The sequence below is a fragment of the Tenrec ecaudatus genome, chromosome 6, assembly GCF_050624435.1.
Source record: "Tenrec ecaudatus isolate mTenEca1 chromosome 6, mTenEca1.hap1, whole genome shotgun sequence".
Taxonomy (NCBI): Eukaryota; Metazoa; Chordata; class Mammalia; order Afrosoricida; family Tenrecidae; genus Tenrec; species Tenrec ecaudatus.
The window spans coordinates 133239007-133266840 of NC_134535.1; the positions used below are offsets into that span (position 1 = coordinate 133239007).

At 50.7% G+C, this 27834-nt stretch overlaps 1 protein-coding gene and 1 long non-coding RNA gene across 5 annotated transcripts in view; one reads left to right on the forward strand and one right to left on the reverse strand.

Annotated features, from left to right (window-relative positions):
- ERC1 (ELKS/RAB6-interacting/CAST family member 1) overlaps positions 1 to 13825 on the forward strand; it is a 479183-nt gene extending 465358 nt beyond the window's left edge. For all 4 annotated transcript variants that reach the window (XM_075552242.1, XM_075552244.1, XM_075552243.1 and 1 more), the window contains one exon: positions 8595 to 13825. In XM_075552242.1, the coding sequence (XP_075408357.1) occupies positions 8595 to 8732 (138 nt within the window). In that variant the 3' untranslated portion in view covers positions 8733 to 13825. The remainder of the gene's footprint in view (positions 1 to 8594) is intronic.
- A 755-nt stretch (positions 13826 to 14580) lies between these two features.
- The window catches only part of LOC142450393 (uncharacterized), a 59049-nt gene continuing 45795 nt past the window's right edge, over positions 14581 to 27834 (reverse strand). The window contains exon 3 of the long non-coding RNA XR_012784934.1: positions 14581 to 14758. This is a non-coding gene — a long non-coding RNA (uncharacterized LOC142450393). The remainder of the gene's footprint in view (positions 14759 to 27834) is intronic.

Sequence of the window (27834 nt, forward strand, 5' to 3'; positions counted from 1 at the left end):
CAGTAGACCACATAATTTAGGGAACCTGTGCGTTTAAACTCACGCCCTTTTTTTCCATTTGCACTGCTTACCCCCCTCCCCCCTTTATTTAAGGAAATGTAAGGTCTCTCTCTCCAGCTAGATTCCAACCTCAGTCCTTGGCTCCGCGCGAGAAAGATTTCACGCCGAAGCCGAGCTCGTGATCCAAGTGAATTTAATGAGAGTTAAAAGAAGCTTCAGGTTTTAGGCGGCACCCATAGGATTCCTTTGACCATGCGGCCTGGCAGAGACTGCCCCAGGTCACACAAGGATCTCTCTCCTCCCACGAAGAGGACCAGACAAGCTCTCTCCCTTCCGGTCCCTGCCTTTTTAAGGGTTCCCGGGGGAGGCGTGGTGAACGACCCCAGGTTGCTCCCATTGGCTGAATTGCAATCACCTGGCCCAGGTGGGCTGCTCCAGGTGTAATGCCCATCCATGCCCACCGGCAGGAAAACCCAGCTTTGTCGAATGCTGGCTCTCCTGGGCATGCGTAAATGGACTTCCCGATTCTAACAGAAACTGCTTTAAATTTTTAAAAAATTTTATGAACTACAATTTTTATCTCTTTTCTTTTTTTTTAACAGTTTTATTGGCACTTAATCCACTTATCACACAATTCAGTAGTTCAGTCCTATCAAGAAAATTTGTAGCATCATTACCACAATCGATTTCAGAACATTTTCTCCCCACACCCAACTCATGAGTAAATTGTCTTTTTTTTTAAAAAAAACCCTCCCGTCCTAGTGCTCCCTCCCCCTCCCACCTTCACTGTGTAGTCCCGAAGTCCCCACCCCTCTGCCCGCTAGAAACCCTCTCTTCAGGTATTATCGCTGCATCCTTTCCTTGGTGCTTCACAAACTGGGAAACCCAACAGAAATGGTGAAGAACAAAAACTAAACAACGTGGTAAGGATAAAACAGTAGTCAAATTGTTAGGTAGGATCGAGGGGGTTGCCCCCCCCCCCATGCCTGAAGACCCCCATAGAGGGGCTAGGAAGACAATCAGGTGAGCCCGAGCTAGCCATAAAGACTTTTAACTGGGCATGCTCCAATTCAGGGCCCCCACCCCAGCCAGGTGGGGTCAACCAGTACCTTGGACCGCACCTCCCCAGCCTGAGGTTTGAAAGACCTTGGCGGCTGGAGAGCCGGCCCTTCTGTCCTCCCTCTGGACGCAGCTGGGCCGTGCTGCCGTCTCTCTGGCCTCAGATCAGCACGTGTGGGCACGCAGTCCCACGAGGTTGCCCGTGTTCCGTGGTGAGCCTAGCGCGGCTTATGCACGACTTGGCCCACTTCCCCGAAGTAACGTGTACTCTGGAGACTGTACCGCCTGAAACGTCTTCCACCCTTTATAAATAACCACTTGGATCACAAACCAGGCTTCAGCGTGAAGTCTTTCTCGTGCAAAACCAAGAGCTGAAGTGTACTTCCCACCTAAGATAGCTAACAATATAAAGATAAAAATAGAAACAATGAGGAAGAAGAACCAGCATCAATCAATACTTTAAAAACCAAGGAAGAAGTGTTTTTCATGGAACAAGCACGAGACCCTTGCACCGAGAACAAATTCAGGTTGGGAGGGAGGTCAACTGGCCAAGGGTCAAGTCTGATCCAGCCTAATCAGGATGACCATGACCTCTGCTTGCTAGTAAGGCTGTTCCAAACCCTTGTCCTTGGCTGGAAGGGGCTCTTCCCACAGCTTCATCTGACTGGACACTCTGCAGATGGGGTTTGGGCTCCCAGTGTTCCCCACAGCCTTCCACAAACTGGGTGCTCACAAGTTCAGCCCTGATACTTTTCCGTTCCTCGTATTTAATTTATTACCAATGGAGTTCATCCGTACATCATATCATTGCACAGTTCAATCATGTCGAGCAGAATTGAACAATTGCTTCCAGTCTCCAAACATTCTTTTTCTTCCTGGACTCCTTGACATTGTCTCTCTTTTATCCCTGCCCTCCCCACCCCCTCCCCCCAAAAAACAAACAAAAACCCCTTATTCTTATTTGCTGTCCCTATAGGTTCACCCGTCCTGGGTTTCATATTTCACTGACTCATTTCGTGCTCTGCTACCAAATGAACACTCTCCAGGAAGCATTCTTCCCCTGCCTCTCCTCTTTCTGCGCAGAAAAAGGAGTAAATAGCTTCCCACTCTAAAGTCAGGAGCATCTTTCCTCAGATACCGCTGGGTATTCAAAACACACGGTGACTACACTTTTTCACTCCCACATGCTGCCTGTGCGCACACGCTCACACTTCTTACTGGTATTTCTGTAGCACGTCTCCTAGAAAGAAGTGCCATGATTCGGTTAAATCTGGTCGATGCAGGCAGACTCCTCACAGAGCTGTAGCCCCACTGTCCTTGCATGAGGGTCCCCATTTCCCGCTCCTTCTCTACGATCACTGCCATCCGTCTTTAAAACTTGCCAGTTGAAGATAAGAGGGTTCCTACAACTCTGACCACAATCCATACATCCATCCGTTGTGTCACGCACATTTGTTGCCATCATCTTTCTCAAAACATTTGCTTTCCACATGAGCCCTTGGCATCAGCTCCTCATTTCTCCCCTCCCTCCCTCCCTCCCTCCCAAACCCTTGATAATTTAGCAATGATTATTTTTTGTTATTATATTATGTCTTACACTGTCCGATGTCTGCCTTCACCCACTTCTCTGTTGTCCATCCCCCAGGGAAGGGGTTATAGGTAGATCGTTGTGATCGGTTCCCCCTTTCTTCCCCCACCTTTCTCTTGCCCTCCTGGTATCACTGCTCTCGTTGTGGGTCCTGAGGGGTTGGCATCTCCTGGATTCCCTGTGGTTTTTATGTGTTTGCTAGCCTTTGGTATTTCTTCTGTGGGTTTTATGGTTCATATCTTATACTAGTTGCCTTATTAGGTTATTTGATCTTTTAGGCTTATAGCACATTGATCCTTTCTCTTTTAGTCTTGAGACCTGCTTGTTATAAATGCATTCCAAACCTCCATTCGTGTGTTAGTTTTTATCTCTCCTATAAACTTCCAAAATTCCTCTTTAGTCAAACTTAACCCTCCCTCCTTTCTTTTTTTTTTTTTTTCCTTTTAAGGGCTTAGGGATTTAAAAGCACTTACCCATTCCCCAGCCGAAGAGTACGATACTATGTCCCTAATTCTACTGTAAGTCACTGATTCCAAATACCTGATCACATGCTAAATTGTCCGATTTTAACAATAATACAGTATTCTTTCTAATGAGTGTGCTGTTGAAGTTCACCATGCTTTGGTATCTGTTAAAGCAAGTTCCTTATCATCCTTGCTTTTCCAAACCCTCTTCCAAAAAAAGCCTTTGGGATTTGGCATGGAAATGTATTTCCAGTTTACTCCTGGGTGAAAACAAAATAATCTAGATCATATCGTTGCTGTTCTGTTTCTAAAAATTACACATGTATAAAGTCTCTAGGAACATATGACGAAACAGTCACCGCTGGCCTGCTCGTCTCAAGGTTGGCGATTTAAACCCACCAGTCGCTCCGCGGGAGCGGAGTCGCTCGGCTCCCGTCACGACAGTGTATGCCTGGAAAGCATGTCAGGTCACTGCAAGTTGGATGAACACTGGCGGTGGGTGGGCTTCTCACTGGGCGATGGCGGTGGTACAGGTCTTTTTAATTTCCTCCTAGTGCTGTTTGCTTTTCTGTAATACATAGGTAGTAATTTTTAAAACAAGGAGAAAGAACCTGAAACACGGTGATTACATGAAAATATATGTGTTGGTAACCTCATGATTATCCACTTTAGGTCACAGAGTCTAAGTGTTATGAATTGCTTATTCCCCATGGGATATAAACATGTGACTAGCGGAGAGTGAAGTATAAACTACAAGAACAGCCTCGTACAGAAGATGCCCGGGAAGAACTGGGTTAAGGGACCGAGGGCAAGCATCTTCCCACCTCCTCACTGAGGCTGAGAGTCAGCCGATTCACCAAGCAGCGCTTCCGGACTATTTCCTGTTTGCTGAAGTACAAGATACACCTGGCTTCCTGGTTTGCTCCATGTCAGAGATTGAGTCATATGACCTAGCCAGCCCTTGTGATGTACCACGAGTTGATGTGGTCTAAATCCGGCCCTCACATGTCTTATCTTTTGGTCAGCATGCAGCAAAGAAGGAGTGCTAGGTCTGTTTCCAACTCTTTGATATTTTGGACAAGCGGCATGCTAATTTTTGGCTCAGCAGAGCTAGATTTTATCAGCAGGGAAGAAAAATGTGGTCCTCTCTGCTTTTCCCCCTGTGTGCTCTTTGTGGTGATCTCATCTAACAACTTAACCTCTTTAATAACTTCCCCAGAGCAGTAACAACCTCGCAGATGAATGGAGCTACATGTCAGACATCGCACGGAGCACTGCCTAGCGCGTTCACGTTCAGTCCGTGAAACAGCCCCATCTTACAGGTGACAGGGTTGAGGCCCAGAGGAGTCAAGCTCCTGCAAACGTTGAAACCCAGGCAGCGTAACTCCAGAGTTCACATTCTTTTTTTTTTATCATTTTATTGGGGGCTCATACACTCTTATCACAATCCATACATACATCAGTGTGTCAAGCATATTTGTACAATTGTTGCCCTCATCATTCTCAAAACATTTGCTCTTCACTTAAGCCAGACTTCATGTTCTTAATTAACTTTTTTTAAATAATTTTATTGGAGGCTCATATAACTCTTATCTCAATCCATACATACATACATTGTGTCAAGCACATTTGCACATATGTTGCCATCATCATTCTCAAAACATTTTTCTACTTGAGCTTAGTATCAGCTTCTCATTTTCCCCCTCCCTCCCTGCCCCCTTTCCCTCACGAACCCTTGATCATTTATAAGTTATTATTATTTTGTCATATCTTACACTGTCCCGATGTCACCCTTCCTCAATTTTCTGTTGACTGTCCCCAAGGAGGGGTTATATGTAGATCCTTTAAATCAGTTCCCTTCCTACCCACCTTCCCGGTACCTACCCTCCCGGTATTACTACTCTCACCACTGGGCCTGAAGGGATCATCCATCTTGGTACAGTTCCTATCTGTACCAGTGTACATCCTCTGGTCTAGCCAGATTTGTTGGTTTTTTTAATTGTTTTATTAGGGACTCATACAACTCATCGCAATCCATACATACATCAATTGTGTAAAGCACATTTGTACATTCATTGCCCTCATCATTCTCAAAACATTTGCTCTCCACATAAGCCCCTGGCATCAGCTCCTCGTTTTTTCCCCTCCCTCCCTGCTCCCCACTCCCTCATGAACCAGATTTGTAAGGTAGAATTGGGATTATGATAGCCAGATTTGTAAAGTACAATTCGGATCATGATAGTGGGGGAGGAGGAAGCATTTAGGAACTAGAGGAAAGTTGTATGTTTCATCGTTGCTACATCGCACCCTGACTGGCTTGTCTCCTCACCGAGACTCTTCTGTAAGGGGATGTTCAGTGGCCTACAAATGGCTTTTGGGTCTCCACTCCGCACTCCCCCTCATTCACGATGGTAAGATTTTTTTGTGCTGATGATGCCTCATAACTGATCCACCGACACCTCATGATCACACAGGCTGGTGTGCTTCTTCCATGTGGGCTTTGTTGCTTCTGAACTAGATGGCCGCTTGTTCACCTTCAAGCCTTTAAGACCCCAGACACTATCTCTTTTGATAGCCGGGCACCATCAGCTTTCTTCGCCACGTTTGCTATTCACCCACTTTGTCTTCAACAGTTGTGTCGGGAAGGTGAGCATCATAGAATGCCAATGTAATAGAAGACAGTATTCTTGCATTGTAGGGGTACTTGAGTGGAGGGTCTAGCCAGATTTATAAGGTAGAATTGAGATCATGATAATGGAGGGGAGGGAGCATTTAAGAACTAGAGAAACGTTGTATATTTTTTTATTTTTAAGTTGTATACTTCATTGTTGCTACACTGCACCCTGACTGGCTCGTCTCCTCCCCTAGACCATTCTGTAAGGGGATGTCCAGTTGCCTACAGATGGGCTTTGGGTCCCCACTCTCCACTCTCCTTCATTCACAATGATAGGATTTTTTTGTTCTTTGATGCCTGATACCTGATCCCATTGACACCTCGTGGTCACACAGGCTGGTGTGCATCTTCCATATGGACTCTGTTGCTTCTGAGCTAGATGGCCACTTGTTTGCCTTTAAGACCCCACATGCTGTATCTTTTGATAGCCGGGCACCATCAGCTTTCTTCACCACGTTTGCTTATGCTCCCGCTTTGTCTTCAGCAATCGTGTCGTGAAGGCGAGGACCGTGGAGTGCCAGTTTAACAGAGCGAAGTGTGCTTGCTCTGAGGGCGTCCGTGATAATTAACTTTCACACGCAGCCTCTCATGTTCTTCCTTCCATTCCTAAAACCTGTTTACTTCCGGGATGTTTTTGTCTTTTTCTTGTCCAATTTCCTTTGTTAGAGTTTTTCAGAATTATTCACGTCCCTCTCCCTTAACTCCATCTCCTGTCTGTCCTACCTTTGAAAAGTCTCAGCTGTGCCTGCCGCGCTCCGCAGCCCGCAGCCCCCAGCCCTGCCTAGTTTTCACCCTCCCCGGCTCCCCACAGCACTTGGAACAATAGCCTCTCGACGTATGTACTCTTCCGTTCAGCTCTGCACATGTTTTCTTATCTTCTCAGTTATCTAAGACAACAAAGCTGATCGTGTCACTAGACTATTTAAAATGTCACGGACTTTTTCGTTTTTTTAAACAGTGCATCTGAACTCTTTGACTTTGCATACAGTGTGGCCCAAAACTGCCTCTTCAGCATTATTTCCCATCACTTTCCACCCAGAGCCCCGTAAGGAACTTTTGTCTCCTAGATCCCCATTAAGCCTCATCTCCTTCTTCCTCGAATCTGCGTTTGCTTCACGCACTTGTAAGCCCTGTCTCCTTGGCTCCCCCAGGACAAAGGCCTGCGCAGCCTTCCAGACCCAGGTCACATGTTGATTTGTCAATGCTCGTCTAGCCCCTTCTGGGAAGAACCGACCATTCTCAGGTCTTCTTCTGCAGCACATGTGTGTGCCTTAGTTACAGCCTTTACTGCACTGGGTTGTAATAGAGCGTGTATGTGCTTGTCTCCTCTGAGAGCCTAACTAGGTCTTCATTTAGAACAAAATTCTTTTTCTTCAATACCTGTCACATAATAAGCCCATGGAGTTAATTCTAACTCGTCGCCACCCGATAGGACCCAGTAGAACTGCCCCCATGGTTTCTTAAGGCTGTGATATTGCAGGAAGCAAATTGCAGTATTTTCTCCTACCTAGTGATTGGTGAGTTTGAACCTCCGACCTTTCTGTTTGTACGCGAGCACTTAACCACTACACCACCTCCATCAATGTCTATTAAAATGCATAGAAGAATGTCCAAGAGGAATTAAGAACAATAGGAATTTGAAAATAGACGTCCTCCTAAACAAACAGAGAAATCTTGTGTTTCCCAAAATCATCTCGTCAGCTGAATTAGCAGGCCAAAATAGGGTGGTCTGATATACTGAATCAAAATAGTACTCAGCACAGAGATAATGAGAATGTGTGTGCGCTGTGAAGAATGCAACCAAGTCCAGAAATGATGGAGTGTGAACCTAAGCCACCATGGACACCTTCATTTAAAAGAGGAAAATGTGGAGTTTTGTTTTAATGGAACTTAGCAAATAAGGGAAATCCTTCAAGGTACAGGTTTCCCTAGGTAAAGGACCATTGTGCCAGGCAGCAATAGCAAGATCAAGACCCTAGCCAAATAGCCCAGCCCCCTTCTCTACTTCCAGTGCATGTGTGTGATACTGTAGTGTGGCAGAGCGAACATCCCAGCTGGGATAGAGGCCAGGGATGGGAGTTCCTGTTCTGCCTTGGACCAGTCACTGAACTCTTTAAGCCTCAGTTCATGGAGAGATACTTAGTATTAACGGTTTTCTACTTTTGGTGCTTGTGTTAGTCCTGGTAGACTAGAGAAAGAAACCCAGAGACACTCATGTGTGTAAGAGAGAACTTTATATCAAAGAGCAATCGTACATTAAGAAAACATCCCAGGTCAAATCCGTAAGTCTAATATTTATGTCACTACTAGTCCACAAAGTCCTCTTTAGGCTCACACAGTCATGCAATGATGCTGAATGCAGGTTGACCACAAGACAGTGTGTAGAAAGTCTTGTGGGTCCATTGGTGGTGGAAGCATCTCTGCGCTGGTGTGGGTCTCCACGTGGCTCCTCCAGCTCCAGGGCTCTGGCTCTATCAGCATATCTCCACGTGGCTTGTCATGAGGAACATCAAAGCAGAGTCTCCTGCCTCCAGGGAGGAAGACAGGAGTTCCCAGAATCCTCAGGAGAAGGCCATGCCCACACAGAGGCCTCATTGGCTACGGCCTGATTAACAGGCTAGACTCCACTCCTTCTCAAGTTGACAGGAGATTATGTAACTGCCACAGTGCTCTTGATTATAATGCTGGGGGACTTTCCATTGGAAGTGCCCTGTTTGTGACAGTGCCCTGTTTGGTGAGCACTAATTCTTAACTCGGTACAGATGGGATCGCTTCATTGATCTGAAACCACATCTCCTTTCTCTTTCAGCTTCGGAATGAGTTGGAAAAAGGTGAGCAAGACAGTGCTGAACTGCAGGAGTTTGCCAATGCCATCCTCCAACAGATAGCAGATCATTGCCCGGACATCCTGGAGCAGGTGGTCAATACGCTGGAAGAATCGTCCTGACCCTGCAGCCAGATAGCATCAGCCAGGAGCCAAGAAAGATGCGGGACGAGGAGCAGGCACCCAGAGACTTCTTGGCACCAGGCAAACACTACAGACTCCATCCTCTTGCTCAGTTCTTCCAGAGCGATTCTAGCACCACTTCTGCACCTGTCATCTTACTCTGCCTTTCAGCTTTGGAAGTTGTCTCTACACAAATGTTCTTGGCGTCGAGGATGGGTAAGTGGCTGAGTCTCTGTGAATAACTCCCATCCACTCCTCACCTGTGGAGACCTGTCGAAGCTGATTTCCCCCCTTTGACAGACATGGGGCACAGAGACCCCTTGGACCTTCTGTCCTTCAGCACAAGGCCTACATCTGGAATTTACTTGGAACTGAACACATCGAGAGAATGCTTCTCAGTGGACCGGAGACCATGTGCTAACGTCCAAGTGGGTGCTTTCCCTAGAAGCAGGGCAGGGGTCCCAGAAAGAGAGAGTATGAAAAAGAGGGAGGCCAGAGCCAAGAAAAGAATCAGCTCTGCTTTCCCCTCTCCCCTTTACTTATTTCCTCACGTGTAGTATTTCATGGAAGCCAACTGTTTCACAGGCAGGCTCCACGGCCGAAAAGCGCTCATTCCCCCCATGTGTTGTCTTGACCCCAACCCTGTCTGGCTCAACCTTTCTTGCTCTTCTCATCCAGTCTCCCCATTGTACTCAGCTTGCCAGCGAAAACACCTCAAATGGAGAGGCAGAGCAGAAGGCCTTGGCATGGGAAGCGCTGCAGTCACCACCTGGGGTTTTGCCCTGCACAGGAACACCAGGCTGACCGTCCCTCTCAGCATGCACGCAGGGCCCGTCTCCTTTCCCATCGCCCCCGTTTCAGAGCGCCCACAGCCCAGTGGTTGCTGAAGTGTCTACCCACCTTCCTCCTGTGAGCTGGACCCCTGACTCGCTCTCCCACAACCACAGCCACACACTCTCCTTGTCCCATCTTTCCCACTCAGAGAACACGGGTGGGCTGCCTGCTGAGTCAAGTCACCGGGCGGGGCACCCAGCCTTATGAAAGTCTGTCCTCAGTGGAGGAGAGGAGGCGGCGTCCCCAGTTGACTTAAAGTCGTGAAAAGCAATACCCAGCCCTTCTTCATCTTAACAGAGAAGTCAGCATTTCTGACTGAATGGGAGGGGTTTCTCTGTGGGGCGAAGGCCCCGAGTCCTGCAGGGTCCCATCCAGTGACTCCAGATCGTGGCAGGGGTGGGGAGCCGACGCTGGATGAGTGAGCCATTTAAGAAGCGATGAGTTTCCACTTGTAGGTAGTGTTTTCTCATCACATCTCTTTGGCCCTGATGGAGCCAGAGCAGTTCCACATTACAAATCAGAAAGTTCACCCCAAAGTTGGAAATCCCATTGAAGCTGTTGGCATTTTGAAGGGCAGCCTTCGCACGCATAGCCAACGGCAGTGATGAATAAATAATCAGGCCCCAAGGAAGAGATCGCTGTACCCAGAGCTGGCCCTATGACCACCTCTGCCACCAGACATCCACCACCACTCACATCTGCTGACAAAGAGTTGCTGGCCCGCATTCTCTTGTCTTGACATTTCCCTCTCCTCACCGCACAGTTATTTACCCAAAGAGTTTCATGTTGCCTGGAAAGGCCCCGCAGCCATCAGTCCAGTATCTTCCCACCATCAGCCCTTAGCCGTCCCATTAACGTAAAGGGTCAGAGTGCCAGCTGCCTGTTTCCCTGCTATAAACCAGCCGCTCCCTGCGAGCAGAGCAGCCGTGGAGAGGTCCTTATCGAAGGTTTCCATGGATCCTGCTCATAAAGCCTCCTCCTGAGCTGCTTCCTGACAGTGAGGCTGGTCACAGGGCGGTGCAGGGCTGGTGAGTAAATGGTGGTCATTTATGGCCAATGACCTCAATTCCATTTATTTATTTGCACCGCTCATAGATCATGTAGAAAGCCCTCAGTCCTGCAGGGCTGAAGATGACCGTTTGCCCTAACCTGTTCAGATGCACAGAACTGAAGTGGGCCAGCGCCTGGAGCAGGGCCACAGCAGAACAGACAGCAGCAGTAGGCTGGCCTGGCACTAGCGGGCTGGTCTCCGCCTGGCCTGGCAAGGAAGGGCATCCAGTCGGCCTCCTGGACTCTGCCCATCAGATGTTCTTTGTCATCAAATACAGTCCCAGCCCTCTTGTCCACCTCTCATGTGACTCTCACGATCTCCTTCCTCTCTCTCTCTCTCAGTCCTCCCCCCTCACTTCCACTTCAGTAACTCACAAACGTAAGGAAGCCATCTGTGGCAAACGCTCCCAAGTAGCACAGTGTCTGCGACAGACAGCATCTGCTTGGGCTCTGAGCTGTAGCAGGGGACCTCCTTGATCCTTCTTGGGTGGCGATCCTGACATCTCAACGATGGCCTGGCCCTGGTTAAAGCAGGCTCTGGCGAGCACTGAATAGCGTGCAAGGGCTGCCTGTTTATTTAGGGGCAAATCCAGCACCATTTCTAGCCTCTAGAAGGTCTTGCAAGTGGAGTTCATATCGTTCGTGGGGCACAGTTCCCATCGCACCGGCACTCCGCAGCCTCTTCTAATGGCCGTGGTGTCCGGGCCCCTCTCCTGCTGCTTTTGCGCTGCAGCCTCAAGAAGTCCCTGCAGATGGCCTGCCGTGTGCCCAGTGCCTCCATTCCTTCAGAGTGGGCGTCACCCTCTGACCCTCTGAAGGTCCGTGCCCCCTAATCCAGCCTCCTCCCCCCCCCCAGGGACTCATCCAGTTATTGATGAAGTATCTGAACTGAGATTTTCCAAGGACTTGGATACTGTTTGAAATGGAAAAGTTTTAAAATAGGCTTTAACCTATGAAGACGCCTGAACGGGAACCCCCAGGTCCGTCTCGGCTCTGACCTTTGACCCTGCACTTTACAATCTAAAGAAGAGCTGCATGCTCCTCTCTCTCGCTCGCTCGCTCCCTTCCTCGTAGGCGTCGGAGTAATAATAAAGCCCGCTGGATGCAAAGCTGCCTTCAGTGCAGCCAGGGACGCCATGACTGCCCATTTTGTCAATAAATGTCTGCTTTCCCCTGAGGGACTCACAGGTGCCCGGGGGGCAGCGGGGAGGTCATCACAAAGTTTTAGTCAACTGCTGAATTAGCCCCCCACCCCCATCCCCATTTGTGGTCAGGATTGGCACTTGGATTTGCTGCTAGAGAGTCCTGCTGATTCCAGAACCATCCCATCACCTCCGCCCGTCCAACCAGAGAACTTGAGCACTGGGCCCATTGACCGCCCTCGGGTGCTCTGAAGAAAGAGTAAAGAGTAAAGCCCTCCTGTGCCACCTCCTGACTCCCAGGGGCCTGTATCCGCCACATCCGTGCCCTCCGCGCCAGCCTCCACGCCCGCCAGCTCGAGTCTGAGCGCTGGAGAAGGAGATGAGGACAGAGTAGACGGCAGCCCAGCGAGCTGCCCTTGGCGGATCCTGCAAGGCCCACCCATCCATCACTGCCAACCCCTGGCTTCTCAGGACAGTGACTTGAGCCCGGTGATGAACTGTCTGGAAAAGAACTTGGGGTTTCCCCCATATGAACTAAGAGAACATTTGGGGCAAGAAAACAATCTATATCCATCACAGGGACATCTTTCTGAACAAAATGGCTGTCTTTACCAACTCTTTTTAATCCAACAAAAAAGTTCCCAAACTTTTTAGTGTCAAACTGTAACCAAGTGTCTCCTGGTTTTCCCCAACGTGTTTGGCGAGTGCTGTGACCCTGTTGTAGGTGTTTCGCCTCCCGACTCTCTGGGGGAGAGGCGGGGTTAGGGATTGATTTGTGGGGAGTGGGGTTTTTGTCCCATCCCGCCTCCTCTCTGGTTTCTCTCCGCTTGTCGATAATTGTCCGTGTGATTCAGAGAATTGGAGCTGTTATGTCGTGTCCATTGTTGAGATGATCTAAAAAAAAATGTTAAGTAGTTGTAGAACTGAAATATTTCAGAGCTGTGTTTTTAAAAATGCAAACCAATATCATGCTCATAAAGGAATTCAAGCTATGGGGCAGCCAGCTCCTCCTCCTCCTCCCCAAATTGGCATAGGTGGAAGCTGGCTAGCCCCCCGGGAAACCCATTGCCCGACCTCCAGGATGGGGACTGCCTGGCTGAGAGACACAACTGCTGAAGCAAAGGCCCTTGAGCAAACAGGGTGGAGGTCAGGGGTGGGGGTCCCACTCGTTCCAGAATTCTGAACATCCCCAGAACCTCAAAGTCCATCCCCCGAGAGTCACCCTTGCCACCTCATTGGTCCCAGCTCAGGGTACCTAACTCCGTGTCGTCACCTGGGCTTGACTCCAAACCCCCAGCCCGCACAGACCACAGACCCTCCCTCCTGCCCACTTGGTGCTATTATCATCCAGTGACCCGTCCAATAGGGGCCCCGCCCTGGCCAACCTGGAGCCGACAATCCAGGTGGAACGAACTGTACCAGGATCTCAGTTCCTCTTGGCTCCAGTCCCTAGAGTCTGCCCCTTTGAGCTTTCTTGACCACAGATCTCCCAAGCGATCCTCCTTGGCACCAGAGATGCCACGGCCAAGAAGGAAGTGAAGCCAGAGCCTCCGCCCAGGCCGAGCGGGAGCACCCACGCCAGTATTGTGTCCATCCTCAAGTGCAGCTCGACCTCTCTGAGGGCAGTGCCACCACCCCCAGTCTGGCTGGCCTGCCCAGCCCCTCCAGGCCTCGCCTGGGAGCCTGCCAAGCACCTCAGCTGTCAGGACAGGGACCTGGGGTACCCTGGGACGGGCTCCCCAAGGCTTCAGCAGAGACGTGCTGCACTTTAGCGGAGGTGCCAAGGAGCACTGGGTACTTGACTCCTCGTAGCTTGAGTTCCTTTAGGTCACAGTAGCAGCCTGATGGGCGGTGTCTGAGGCAAACGCACCTGCTGCCTTCAACCGTGTGGATGTGCGCGTGTGTGTGTGCTTGCTGGAGTCGTGTTGCCGACAGAATGACACTACAAAGAAATGTGTTATATTCAACTTTGCCTTGATTATTATTGTAAACACTTTGTTCATCTTTGTTTTCTTTTTTATTCACAAACTAAATCCATCAGGAAATTATAAAGTTATTTAAAAAGCACGTGCTGTGTCCTCCTTCGAGCCTCGGCTAGGTGAGTGCTGAAAAAGAAACTTCCTGCGGAAGCCAGAGAGGCTCAGGGCTGCGGGGTGCGAATGGGTGATTGACAGGCCCCTCACCAGACTGGAACAGGGCTGGTCCTCAGGCCTAGTGGGGTGATCTCGGGGTGGAGGGGAGCAAGCTGCCTCTAAGTTACCCTCTCACCTTGGGACTGGAGCCCCTTAAGACCTTTTGAAGTCGAATCCCACCATCCCTTCCTCCCTCCCTAGCCTCTGAGGCAGCTCCTGCTTCGACCCTGTTCCGGAGCTGAACAAGAAGCCCAAGCGCCATGGCAGAGCACCTGGCACAGTCACCCCGGACAGACAGGCTGTGTGGTGGGAGTGGAGCTTCACCAGGTGTCTTCTCCCGCCCGCGTGCCGGAACGTTGGGCCATGCTTGTCTCCGCCCCAATGCTCGATGCGGAATTGCTTGGGAGGGTCTCTTGGATGACAGTTAGATTCCTGCAGAGCATCTGTCTGCCTGCTTCGCTCCGGCCCACCCCTGTGTTCACTGGCGTTGGCCTCTGCACCTGGGCACTTAGGACGGGCCATCCGAGGCGTGAACAGGGCTGCCTGGCAGGCTCACAGAATGCTCAGTTCCCAGCCCTGTCCCACCCTCACCAACCCAGCAGCTGCTCAGAAGCTCTGCCCAGTGGAGGGGCACCTGGGAGACAGGGACAACTTTGAGGATTCTGAAAAGGCAGTTCTACTCACAATTCCATCCTCAATGTGAAGCAGGAGCAGCTTTGCCAGCCGAACGGGTCAGATGACGCACACGGCGATTGCCACCACAGGCAGATCGCTGCTGTCAGGGTACATTGGTCGGCCGTTCCCGGGGTTTTCCATTCACTTCTTCAGTTCACACTGACTCTGTGGTGCAGGCACGTGGGCCAGAGACCTCGGGTTCAAGGAAACAGAGAGGAGAGCTCTACATTGGGAATGCGACCCCTTAACTTGGGTTTGTGTTGTTGGGAGAAGGCGACTCTCCCTTTGGCTCTTACAGTGGGCTGTGTCAGGGCAGGCTCCTGAGGAGGCTGGTTCAGCAGCCACAGGCTTCCCGGGGTCTCCTGGGAAGAGCCCTGCGCTCGTGGGCTGGAGCCATTGGCTGCCCGTGGACCTCTCAGCCTGCCCATGACATCTGGCCTGTGAAGTGAGCCAGGGTGTGTGTTGGGGCAGGATCCAGCGGCCCCAAGAGGAGCCGTGGGCTACTCAATGAAGCGGGGCGCTGGGTATGTGGGTGCTAGCATCCTCGGGGGTTGGTCTTGCCAAGTGTAGGGTAACTCATGTCCCCTCCTCCCCCTATCTAGAATCCTTCTAGAATCCTCTGTAATGTTTATCAGTTTTAATCACAAACCAAACTCACACTGCCCTTGAGTCTGTTCCGACTCAGCAGGCAGACCAGCACTGCCCCTGTGGGTTGCTGGGTCGAGTGCTTAGGGTGTAGTGTGAACGCCGCCTCATTCTCCGACAGTAGCGGGGCTCCTCAAGCTGCTGGCTTGCCACTAGCACCCCAGCGACAACGTTCCTAACCCGCTGCAGCAGCACGGCTCACGGTCCTGGAGTCAGTTCCAACTGAGAGCTACTCTCCAGGACAGCCCCGAACCGCTCCTCTGGGGTTTCCGAGACATGTCAGTCGTGACAGGAGCACACAGCCTTACCCTTCTCTCTCCCTCAGAGAAGCTAGTGGGCTCCAACCATGGACCCTCTGGCTCGCGGCTCCTGCACAGCCCACCAGGCTCTTAGGCGGGTGCTGTGTGATCAATACCGTTGGAAATGGCTTAATGCGGCACGCCTTTGGTCACATGAATAGCAACAGCAAAATCGTTTTGCCAAATTTACATTGAGTTACAGCATTAGCCTGCATTGCCCCCCCTCGTTTAATTACCTTGACATTTTCAAAAGTGACCGCAAAATTGTAGCTAAAAACTCCAGAATCGCTTGACAAAATCGGTGCCTATAAAAACCAGCCACCTGCACCTAATTGACCATTTTAAAAATGCATCTCAAGACATTTTTGAAAATAAAAAGCCAGCCCTGGACAAGTGGTTTGCGGGAAGAGGACCCTGTGATTGAAGGCGTCGTGGTGATCGGGTCGCAGTGGCTGCTCTGCCCGCGTATGGGAAGGTTGGTTCAAGACGATCCACAGGAATACTGATCACTGTCAGCCGGACTGACGGAAAACGTTGCTACTAGTAACCACAGGGCAGCCCATCGCTGTGACGTCACTTGCCCAGCCTCCCAGGGGAGCCTGCACCACACGTGACCCTCGTCAGGGACTCACTAGTGCTCCACTGAGTGTGCGCGAGCGCTCCCCAAAGACGTGCATCAGCCTCGCCCTTCCCGGCTTCCTGCCCAGCCCTCACGGGTGCGCCTGGGACCCGGATCCAGGCAGTAGATGGTGCCGTCTTCTTAGCCCACGTGTTCTGGACCAGGCCGGCGGTCTGCTCCGGCACCACGGTGGCCCCGGAACCCCTACGGGCCATTTCCACTCTGCCCTGTGAAGCCTGTGAGATGACCCGGCGGCGAGGGGACGGGTGTCCTCGGCACCAGGGATGGCACATATCGTGGCCCCTGTTGATCGCATAGTGGGCTACGGGTTAAGCGCTTGGAGGGTCTTCGCTCATTGAATCTTCATAATGACCCGGTGCGGCCGCTACAGTGATTCCAGGGGTGTCTGACACCTTCCCCAAAGGCACACAGCAGGGCCGGGGCGGCTAGGAGTTGACACCAGCCTATGTTCCCACCATCACCACTCTCAGCACCGTGCAGGACACTCACCCCCCATAAAGGGCGTCCTAGGAACAAGGACAGGCGGGGACTGTTCTTCACAGCTCCGGGAGCCTGACCTTGAGAGAAGAATTGCACGTTGCAGCAGAGGCTCAGGGATGAGGTGGGGCAGAAGAGATGGCAGGAGCCAAACAAGGTGGGGGAGGGGGAGTAGGCAGGTGTTTGGCGATTGCTAGGGGTCCAGTTGGGGGGGCGGTGGAATCTCAAGTATTGCTTGGCGTAAGAGGAAGGAAGAGACATGGTAGCAACAGAAGTGGCCTGGAGTGGCCGCCTGTCTATACTGTGGTTTGGAAAGGCCAGGCAGCCGGACAGAGGGGGGCCTCACACCATGGTGGCAGCTCAACGTTTTCCCACCCTGGAGCTGCCCCAGGGAATTTCCCAGGTTTACCCAGAGAGCCCAGAGGAGAGGACAGTACAGAGACTATTTCTGGAAGATCTAAGTGGGCCAGGCACGTGCCCTCTTCCCGAGGGTGAGCTCATTAACCCTTCGGTTACTCTGTGAGGTGGGCGTGGGTGGAGCTCGGAGCTGCAAACCAGAGGGCCAGTCCTTGGGACCCCCACCCACTGCCCTGGGGAGAGAGGCTGCTGTCAGCTTCGTACTTCCTCACCACAGCAACGAGTTTGGTTGGGGTTTCAGTGGGTTTTTCAGATACACTGAAAAGCAGCAGTCGAGCGTCCCCAACATCACACCACCAGATGGCTGTCATTGCTTGGTAAGGAGGCAGCAGAAAGAGGAAGACCTTCCAGGCGATGGCTGGACCTCGTGATGGCATGACGGGCTCAAACACAAGACCAGCAGGGAGGGTGGCACGGGCTGGGCTCGCTGTACCCTTCTGTTGCACATCGCGTGGCTCTGAGTCGGAGCTGACTTGACCACAACGACAGCCCCGGGCTGCTCGCCGGCTAGGGAGACGGTTTCGTGAGGTGGTTTATTTGTTGAGTCAGATCAGGTGGAGCAAGTGCCCTGCAGCTATTTGTTGAGTCAGGTCAGGTGGAGCAAGCCACCTCTTTCTGAACGCTGGGCCTGGGAAGAAAGGCACCTCTCGCTTTGCCTGGTGTCAGGTGCTGGCAAGCCGTGCACATGGCAACCATGGCCAACAGGACGAAGCACCAGCCGCACAGTGGCTCTGTTTGAGCCCGTTGTTGCAGCCACTGTGTCAGTCAGTCCATCTCCCTGAGGGGCTTCCGTCCCCAGTGAGAACACTGACCCTCCACTTGACCCAGCCTGATGGCCTCCCCCAGGCCCACCTGATCACAGGCCCACCACGTCGCTGCTCAGGGCCATTCTGCCTGTGCTTGCTTCCCCACGACGTCCATTCTCCCTCCGTCTCCTCGACTTGGCCCAGAAGCCTAGAACCCGGAAGCTGGGACCATCACCTTTATCGGAGATGCCCCGCTCGGGCCAGAGTCTGCTTCAAGAGCTCCTGCCTGCTGTCTGAGATCTACTCTATCTCATGGGGAAACTGAGGCCTGGCATGGACGGTCTCTTAGAGACAGGAGGGCAGGAAGAACTTCAGTCTTCTCTCTGCGTTGCGCTCCACTCCCTCCTGGGCCTCCCAGCTCTGCCTCTGAGGGCCTCTGGCCGTCCCCTCAGGAGGGTCATGTGCCAACAATCCTATTGTTTCTGCTAGGAGGAAGCCAGCACCCACATGCCCATCAGCCTGCTTCTCCCTCCGGGACGTTCCCCTCCCGCAGGGATGGGCTGCTGAAGGAGAGCTGCGTCTGCCGCCCAGAAGTGGCTCCGAGAGACCTGGCCTGCGCTGGATTCTTCTGCCAGGACAGCCTGGGGGGTGAGCTACAGTGTACAGCCCAGGGTCTCCGGGCCCCCCCGCGAAGTGCAACGCATGCGGGAGATACGCGGGAAGTCCCCATTGTCTCAGAAAAGCTGACTCAGGCCCCGTGTTCCCCCACGTGGCCTGCTCTTCTCTTACCCCCTCACTGACCCAAAGTCCCCCAAGAGCAGGAAACAGGTCTGCTCTTCTCTGGGCCAGGGCCTGGGCGGCCAGGCTGTGTGCACACCAGGGCCCGCCACGTGATGAGAACAGAGTGGCTCCCTAAAGCAGCCGTTCTCAACCTGTGGGTTGCTCGTGACCCCTTTGGAGGTCGAACGACCCTTTCACAGGGGCCGCTCGATTCATAACAGCAGCAAAATGACAGTGATGAAGAAGCAACGAAAATCATTTTACGGTTGTTGGGGGAAGGGGGTGTGTCACCGCCACAAGAGGAACTGGATTAAAGGGTCTCGGCATGAGGAAGGTTGAGAACCCCTGCGCTAGAGGTTTCCCACTAGCTTTGCACGGCGGGATACTCGTGTCCACAGCTGGCCCAGTCGGAGCTGGTGCATTGGAAGTGGATCAGTCCCTGAAATAGGAGCGTGGGCCTCTTAGGAACCTTCACTTCCCCTCTAGGCAGGACCCGGCTGGACAGCCCTATCTGATGTGCTGGGAAACCCCGCCTGAGGCGCCCCTCTCAGGCCTGCTTTCCCAGCCAGCGTCCTGCTGGCTCCCTCCCAGCCGGGGCCTCTGCCGGTGTCTCCTGTGCAAACAGCTGGATGGAAGCAACCCAGGCTGGACCTTGGAGCCACGGGGTCCTGTTTGAAGGATCTTACTGTGTTCTCTTGATGCTTCCTCGAGCCAAACCTCTGTTCAAGTCCTCCTTCCCCCACCTCTCCGTCTCGGGAAGCTGGACCCTGGCCCACAACCCACTGCCCATCTTTTTCTGTGGAGGGGGGTCTTGCTGCTGCCGTACACCCACTCCATGTTTGGGGAAATGCTCGGGACTGAGGTGCAGCCAGTCTCTCTGAAGATCTTTCTGAGTGTGTGCGTACAGACAGTCACACAGCCTAACTCTGTGTACACACACACACACACACACACACACACACACGGGCTTTGGCCAAGTGTGAGGGTCTCCACGTTATGAAGGAAATGAGTAAACAGCTTCAACATTTTTGAACCTCTCTGAGGCTTGCAAAGAAGGTGTTAAGAGCACAAGACTTAAATCTTAAACTCTCTGAGAAGCCAAACAGCCCAGTGGGTGGCTCTTGCCAGCTTGGACAGAGCCTTTGGGGTAATGCTACACTAAGCTAATCCAGAAGGGATCGGACGGAGGAAGACAGCAGGGTGGACGCGAGCCAAAGCGCCCCACCTAGGAAAGGCAGGGTAGGGGCAAGGACTCTGACTCAGCCCCCGCCCCCTGCATCCCCAAGCCCCGCGAGGTCTGCGCAGGGACCCAGGTGAGGCCTTTGCATGGCTTGGTTCTTTGGCCTACCTTTCCTCACACAGTGTCCTCAGCAGCAGAGGCCTCCTCTGCCCCTAGAGACCCAGACGGGCTGTGACGGTCGGTCCTGGATGGGAAACCCAGGCCTGACTTCCACGTCCCACCTATAAGCCGGGAGCAGTGCCAGGAGCTCCACCCCACTGAGAACCCCAAGTCCTGAGACCTGCCCCCCACCCACCCCCAAGGTCCTCATTGGGTCCCTCCTGGGTGCAGAGTCTGTGCTCCATACTGCGTGAAGCCAGTGCCACGGAGGGGACCCCGTGTGTGTCAGACAAGCCTGGGATCCACGGGGCTCCCCAAGGTGGGGGTTGTGGAAGCAGATGGCCAGGTGCCTCTGCAGTGGCCTGGACCCTCGGCCCTTCTGGTTAGCAGCCAAGCCCGTGAGGGCTTCCTGTAGGAAATACCAGGACACAACTCAGGCCCTGGTTTTGTGAAGTGTTTTCCATCCGAAGTCCGGGATCAACAGGGAGAATGTCATTCTGGGCAGGATCTGAGCATGGGCGGAAGTGCACAGGGAACCTGTTTCCTCCAATCCCCCTTCAGCAACAAGGGTCTTCCCTCAGTGGCCACCCCAAGCTCAGGCATATCTCTCTCTCTCTCTCTCTCTCTCTCTCTCTCTCTCTCTCTCTCTCTCTCTCTCTCTCTCTCTCTCTCTCTCACACACACACACACACACACACAGTGGTCACCCCAAGCTCAGGCATCTCTCTCTCTCTCTCTCTCTCTCTCTCTCTCTCTCTCTCTCTCTCTCTCTCTCTCTCTCTCTCTCTCTCACACACACACACACACACACACACACACGTCTGGCTCCTGTCCTGGACTGGGTCCATCTCCCGAATGCTCAGGAGCCAATGGGAGGGCTCTGCACCACTGGGGTCTCCTGTAACTTGGCTACTCGACTTCGCAAGGGTCTCCCTGCCCTGCTCTGACAGAAGAGCCCCAAGGACAGGAGCTCTGTGTCTTACCTGCTCTCAGTTGCCCTGTGATGCCTTGTGTTATTCCAGGTTGACTAGAGAAACAAACTCGACACTCATATGTGTATGGGAAAGAGCTGTATATACAAGAGCAGTTGAATATTGAGAAAACATTTCAGCCCAGTCCAGATCGAGTCCATAAGTTCAATATTAGCCCATAGTCCAATACAAATCTATAAAGTCCTTCTCAGACTCACAAAGCACAGGCAATGACGCCAAATGCAGGAAGATCACAGGCCGGTGGGTGGGAAGTCTTGTGGATCCAGTGGCGTTGTAAACATGTGACTGCTGGCAGGAGTCTCCACGTGGCTTCTCTGGCTCCAGAGCTCTGGCTCCATCAGCCTCTCTCCATGTGTCTTCTCCATGTGCCTTGCAGGGAGTGAGCATGTGTCCCACCTCCAGCAAACTATTTATCTCCTTAGCGCCTCCAACTGAGGCCATCAAGCTGCTACCTGATTGACAGGCTAGACTCCACCCCTGCTGTAGTTTATTGTGCCAGCCTGGCCGATAAACACAAGTAGGATTAACTGAAGGGCAGAGGGATAAATGGCTTGGTGAGCCTCACCTTGGTTGTTCTGTGCCTCAGTTTAAAGGGGTACACTACCTGTGGGATGCCTAGCCTGTGGACTGTGTCGCTGTAAGTTGAGGTCCCTTTAAGCCCACACGATTGGAATGTTCGTCTCTGGAGCTGGGGACTGACAGTTGATGACAGTTGGGGACCTGCCTTGCTGTTTGCTGCCTGGGTATATATAGCCCAGCTCTCTCTACAGAAGGGGACTGGCACCTGGCAGCTCTCAAGTCTTGAAGGACTGTTAGTGTCTCACTGCTTTATAATTTAACTGTTAATTTCTTGTATTATCTATCTGTATATAATTTAATGGTTTATTTCTTGAATTATATATCTATCTTTATAAACATATTTATATATAATTACTAGCAATCTGGTTTGTCTCTCTAGAGAACCCTGTCCAATACAACCCCTTCACTCTGAATCCTCAAATTGACACCAGACTATGTAACTACCACACACCTGGCGCGAGAACCTTTACATCCCACAGCTGATAGGCGCCCTCCTTCCACTGCGCAGCACTGAGTCACCTCTGAGCTCTTGGGCTTGAGAGGAGAGGCCCTAGAAACAGCAGCTGTCTAAGGAGGCCGTAAGGGGAGCCTTGGTGACCGGACACACGACAAATACCTTTTCTGGCCATTTTAAATTGCCACTTGAGAGACTTACTGAAGAAAACTAAAGATGTTTCTAGTATGTATTCGTCCCTTCAGTATGAATTACACCTCCACAGAAAGATGACCAAAGAAAACCTTCCTTTGGAACCAATCAGTTCAATTACCTGATTAAACGGCTCTTCAGGAGGCTTTCAGTCACTGGGATCCTTCACTAGGATATCACCAGGCCTTGCTTCTTTTTATTTTTTATAAATAGTTTTATTAGGGGCTCATACAGCTCTTATCACAATCCACACATACATCAATTGTGTAAAGCACATTTGTTTATTCATTACCCTCATCATTCTCAAAACATTTGCTCTCCACCTAAGCCCCTGGCATCAGCTCCTCATTTTTCCCCTCCTTCCCTGTTCCCCCTCCCTCATGAACCCTTGATCATTTATAAATTATTATTTTGTCATATCTTTCCCTGTCCCATGTCTCCCTTCACCCACTTTTCTGTTGTGTGTCCCCCAGGGAGGAGGCCACATGTAGATCCTTGTAATTGGTTCCCCCTTTCCAACCCACCCTTCCTCTACCCTCCCAGTATCGCCACTCACACCACTGGTCCTGAAGGGATCATCCGCCCTGGATTCCCTGCATTTCCAGTTCCATCTGTACCAGTGTACATCTCTGGTCTAGCCAGTTTTGTAAAGTAGAATTGGGATCATGATAGTTGGGGGGTTGGGGGAAGCATTTAAGAACTGGAGGAAAGTTGTATGTTTCATCGCTACATCGCACCCTGACTGGCTTGTCTCCTCCCGGAGACCCTTCTGTAAGGGGATGTCCAGTGGCCTACAAATGGGCTTTGGGTCTCTACTCCGCACTCCCCACTCATTCACTATAAGATTTTTTGTTCTGATGATGCCTGATGTCTGATCCCTTTGACACCTCGTGATTGCACAGGCTGGTGTGCTTCTTCCATGTGGGCTTTGTTGCTTCTGAGCTAGATGTCCGCTTGTTTACCTTCAAGTCTTTAAGACCCCAAACGCTATATCTTTTGATAACAGGGCACCATCAGCTTTTCTTCACCACATTTACTTATTCACCCACTTTGTCTTCAGCGGTTGTGTTGGGAAGGTGAGCATCATAGAATGCCAATGTAATAGAAGACAGTATTCTTGCATTGAGGGCGTACTTGACTGGAGGCCCAATGTCCTTCTGCTACCTTAATACTAAACCTATAAATATCTGCACATGGATCTATTTCCCATCCTCATATATAGATACATTTGCCTAGATACATGCACCAGACCTTGCTTCTGAGCCACTTCATGGTGGACTCAACTCCAGCCTTTCCGTTAGCAGCCAAGCCTGCAACCACAGCACCGCCCAGGATCCATGTCAACACAAGGGCTGGCGTGATCAGCAGGTATGAACTGATAACTAGCTAAACTATACTTTATTAACTGTCAAAGCTTCACACCAGCCACTTCACCGTGATGAAGAAGGGAAGATTTTAACCAACTTCTGCGCTCAGAAATGAATCAAAGGTATGGCTCATGACTGGTGACAGGGGACGCAAAACTTGGAATCAAAGTGGGATCTGTAGGAAATTGTGGCCATGATGATGGGGACAATACTGGAGAGACCATGTCTAGAATTTTACAAGGCTAAGGCCAGTGGATTCTTCATTGCAAACGCCTTTTGTTCAATGGCACACACGATGACTGCACAACTACATCTGTGGAACGAGACCATGGAGAAGCTCCAGGTCTTCCGCTTGCACAAGGCCAGGGACTAGCTGCAGAACAGACCATCTCTCATTCACGTGCAAGTTCAAGTTCAAGCCAAAGAAAATTAAAACAAGTCTGTGAGAGATCAATACAACCTTAAATAGATCCCCCCTCCTGCACTTAGAGAACATCTCAGTATAGATTTGATGCATTATTAAACATTAATGACTGAAGACCAGATGAGCTGTGGATGACATTAAAGATATCACACATGAAGAAAGCGCAAGTTCACTAATGAAGACCGTGAAAAAAGAAAGCACAAAAATGAATGTCAGAAAAGACTCTGAAACTTGCTGTTGAACATAGAGTAGCTAAAGGGAAAGTAAGAAATGATGAAAGAAGTTGGAAAGATTTAAAAGGGCAGCTGGAGAAGACAATGTAAAATATTCTAGTAAAATGTGCAAAAAATCTAGAGTTAGATGACAAAAAAAGAACACACCAGCATTTCTCAAGCTGAAAGAATGGAAGGATAAAAAAAAAAAATGGTGGGGGGGAATGAGGCCCAGGGCTTAGGTGGAGAGCAAATGCTTTGAAAATGATGAGGAAGACTCACTCTCTCTCTCACTCTCTCACTCACTCATTCTCTCACTGTCTCACTCACTCAGTCTCTCTCACACTCTCTCTCACACTCACTCTCACTCCCTTACTCTCAACTCACTGTCTCACTCACTCTCTCACTCCCTCCCTCACTCTCTCACTCTCTCACTCACTCACTGATTCACTCACTCTCTCACTCACTGACTCACTCTCTCACTGATTCACTCACTCACTCTCTCACTCACTGACTCACTCTCTCACTGATTCACTCTCTCACTCACTCACTCTCTCACTCTCTCACTCACTCTCTCACTGACTCACTCTCTCACTCACTCACTCACTCACTGACTCACTCTAAAAAAAAATTTAAAAAAAGAAAATGATGAGGACAATGGATGTACAAATGTGCTTTACACAACTGATGTCTGTATATGTATGGATTGTGATAAGAGTTGTATGAGCCCCTAATAAAATGATTTTTTTTAAAGAAAGAGAGAGAAAGCCCAAGTTGTAATGCTGAAGAATTCTAAGGGCAAAACTGAACCATGCAGGACTCATCAAAAGAAAATGCAGAGAATACACAGAGCCACTGATCTCAATAGGTGACGCTCAACCATTTTGGGAGGTAGGATTTGATCAAGAATCAAAGGTATTAAAGGAAGAAATTCAAGCTGCACTGACTCATTAGCAGCAAAACAAGGCTCCAAGAATTGATGAAATGCCAGTTGAGGTGGAAGCGCTCCTTGTCTATGCCAAGAAATTTGGAAGACCACCAACTGAGAGAGATGTATGTTTGTGCCCATCCCAAAGAAAGGTGGCCCAACAGAATGTGGAAACTACTGGGCAACGTAACTAATGTAAAATCCTGCTGAACATCCTGCCCCTCTCCCGAGAAGAATTTGTTTCAAAGGACGACATTGATTCTGCAGCTCCGGGAGATGGACATATCTGATCAGAGCACACGGGAGCAGATGAGGGGGCAGGAGGAGAGAGTGGAACACAGCCTAGCCCACCAGGCCGTGAGGATGATGTTCCTGAGTAGAGCAGCCAATCCACAGAGAGAACAACATGGCTGGCCCTACTATGAGACATGATGCCCCTCAGGGACTAAGGGCGATACAGGGGACAGCACTGGAGACACAGTGTGGGAATTGCACCTGACCTGATCCCACCACACCGAGGCAAATCACTGGGGGAGTGCAGTGGAACAGCAAGGGAATGGAGCGGCAAGGTCCCCAGGGAATGCTGAAAGTGGACTTTGGGGCCAGGGCATGGTGCCCCAACAGACTGGACTGGAAAACGCTCCCAAAGGCCAGCAAACGATCCTTGAACTAACTACAAGCTTTTCTTTTGTGAAGTGTTTTGTTCTTTGTCAGTGGTTTGTTTTTGTTGTTTTGTTGTCTGGTTGTATACTGTTGCTTTGTTTTCCTCTGTCTTGTTTTCGTGCATGTTAGTGACTCCACAGGTCTGTCTGAATAGGACAGGCTGGATGAACTATCTTGGAGGAAAAACAACGGGACCGACAGTTCCGGGGGGACTTGGGGTTGGGGGGGTAGGGGGGTAAGGAAGTGGTGTTAACAAACACAGGGACAAGGGAACAACATGGGACCCAAAATGGTAGTGAGGGGGGAGTGGCAGGCCTGGTGGGGAACGATCAAGGGTAAGGTTGCGTAGAGAAGAGGTATAGCTATAGCCCAGGTGGGGACGGAGCATGGTAGTAGGGCAGGAGGAAAGTCAAGGGAGATGGAGGAAGGAGCTGGGAGTCAAGGGGCATTTATGGAGGTCTAGACAAAGACATGTACATGCAAATATATATATGAGGATGAGGAAATAGATCTATGTGTCTATATTTATAGGTTTAGTATTAAGGTGGTGGGCCTTGGGCCCCTACTCAAGCACTCCCTCAATGCATGAATACTTTCTTTTATTAAATTGGCACTCTATGATGCTCACTCTCCCGACACAACTGCTGAAGCCAAAGTGGGTGAACAAGTAAATGTGGTGAAGAAAGCTGATGGTGCCCAGCTATCAAAAGAGATAGTGACTGGGGTCTTAAAGGTTTGAAGATAAACAAGGAGCCATCTAGCTCAGAAGCAACAAAACTCACATGGAAGAACACACCAACCTGTGTGATCGCGTGGTCCCGAAGGGATCAGTTATCAGGCATCAAAGAACAAAAAATCATATCATTGGCTGCACACCTCCATGATACGATCACCGAAGACAAACGGGTGCATAAGCAAATGTGACGAAGAAAGCTGATGGTGCCCGGCTATCGAAAGAGATAGTGTCTGCGGTCTTAAAGGCTTGAAGGTGAACAAGCGGCCATCTAGCTCAGAAGCAATAAAGCCCACATGGAAGAAGCACACCAGCCGGTGTGATCACGAGGTGCCAAAGGGACCAGGTATAAGATAAGGCATCATCAAAAATATATATGTGTGTGTGTGTTTCTATATATAGATGGTGTGTGTATATATATACCATATTAAATGAAGGGGGAAGTGCAGAGTGGAGACCCGAGGCCCAAGTGTCGACCACTGGAGATCCCCTCATAGAGGGGTTTAGGAGAGGAGATGGGTCAGTCAGGGTGCGATGTAGTACCGATGAAGAACACAGCTTTCCCCCAGATCCTGGATGCTTCCTCCCCCAACTACCATGATCCGAATTCTACCTTGCAGGGCTGGATAGGGCAGAGGTTGTACACTGGTGCATATGGGAGCTGGAGGCACAGGGAATCCAGGGTGGATGATACCTTCAGGACCACGGGTGTGAGGGGCGATACTGGGAGAGTAGAGGGTGAGTGGGTTGGAAAGGGGGAACTGATTACAAGGATCCACATGTGACCTCCTCCTTGGGAGATGGATGGCAGAGAAGCAGGGGAAGGGAGACTCCGGATAGGGCAAGATATGACAAAATAACAATCTGTGGATTATCAAGGGCTCATGAGGGAGGGGGGATCAAGGAGGGAGGGGAAAAAAAGAGGACCTGATGCAGAGGGCTTAAGTGGAGAGCAAATGCTTTGAGAGTGATTAGGACAAAGAATGTACGGATGTGCTTTATAGAATTGATGTATGTATATGTGTGGATTGTGATAAGAGTTGTATGAGCCCCTAATAAAATGTAAAAAAAGAAAAAATATCCTGCTGAAGATAATGAAGAAGAGAGTTGTAGCCGAACCTCGACACGGAACAGCTAGAAATTCAAGCCTAATTCAGAAGAGAATGTGAACTGAGAGATGTCCTTGCTGATATCACATGGCTCTTGGCTGAAAGCAGAGAAAATACCAGAAAAATGCTTGCTTGCATTTCATTGGCTATGTAAAGGCATTTGATTGCATGGATCCTAACAAACTATGGGTCACATTGAGAAGACTGGGAATACCGGAACCCTTCAGAGTCCTCACGAGGAACGTGTACGTGGACCGAGCGCCTTGAAGCTGT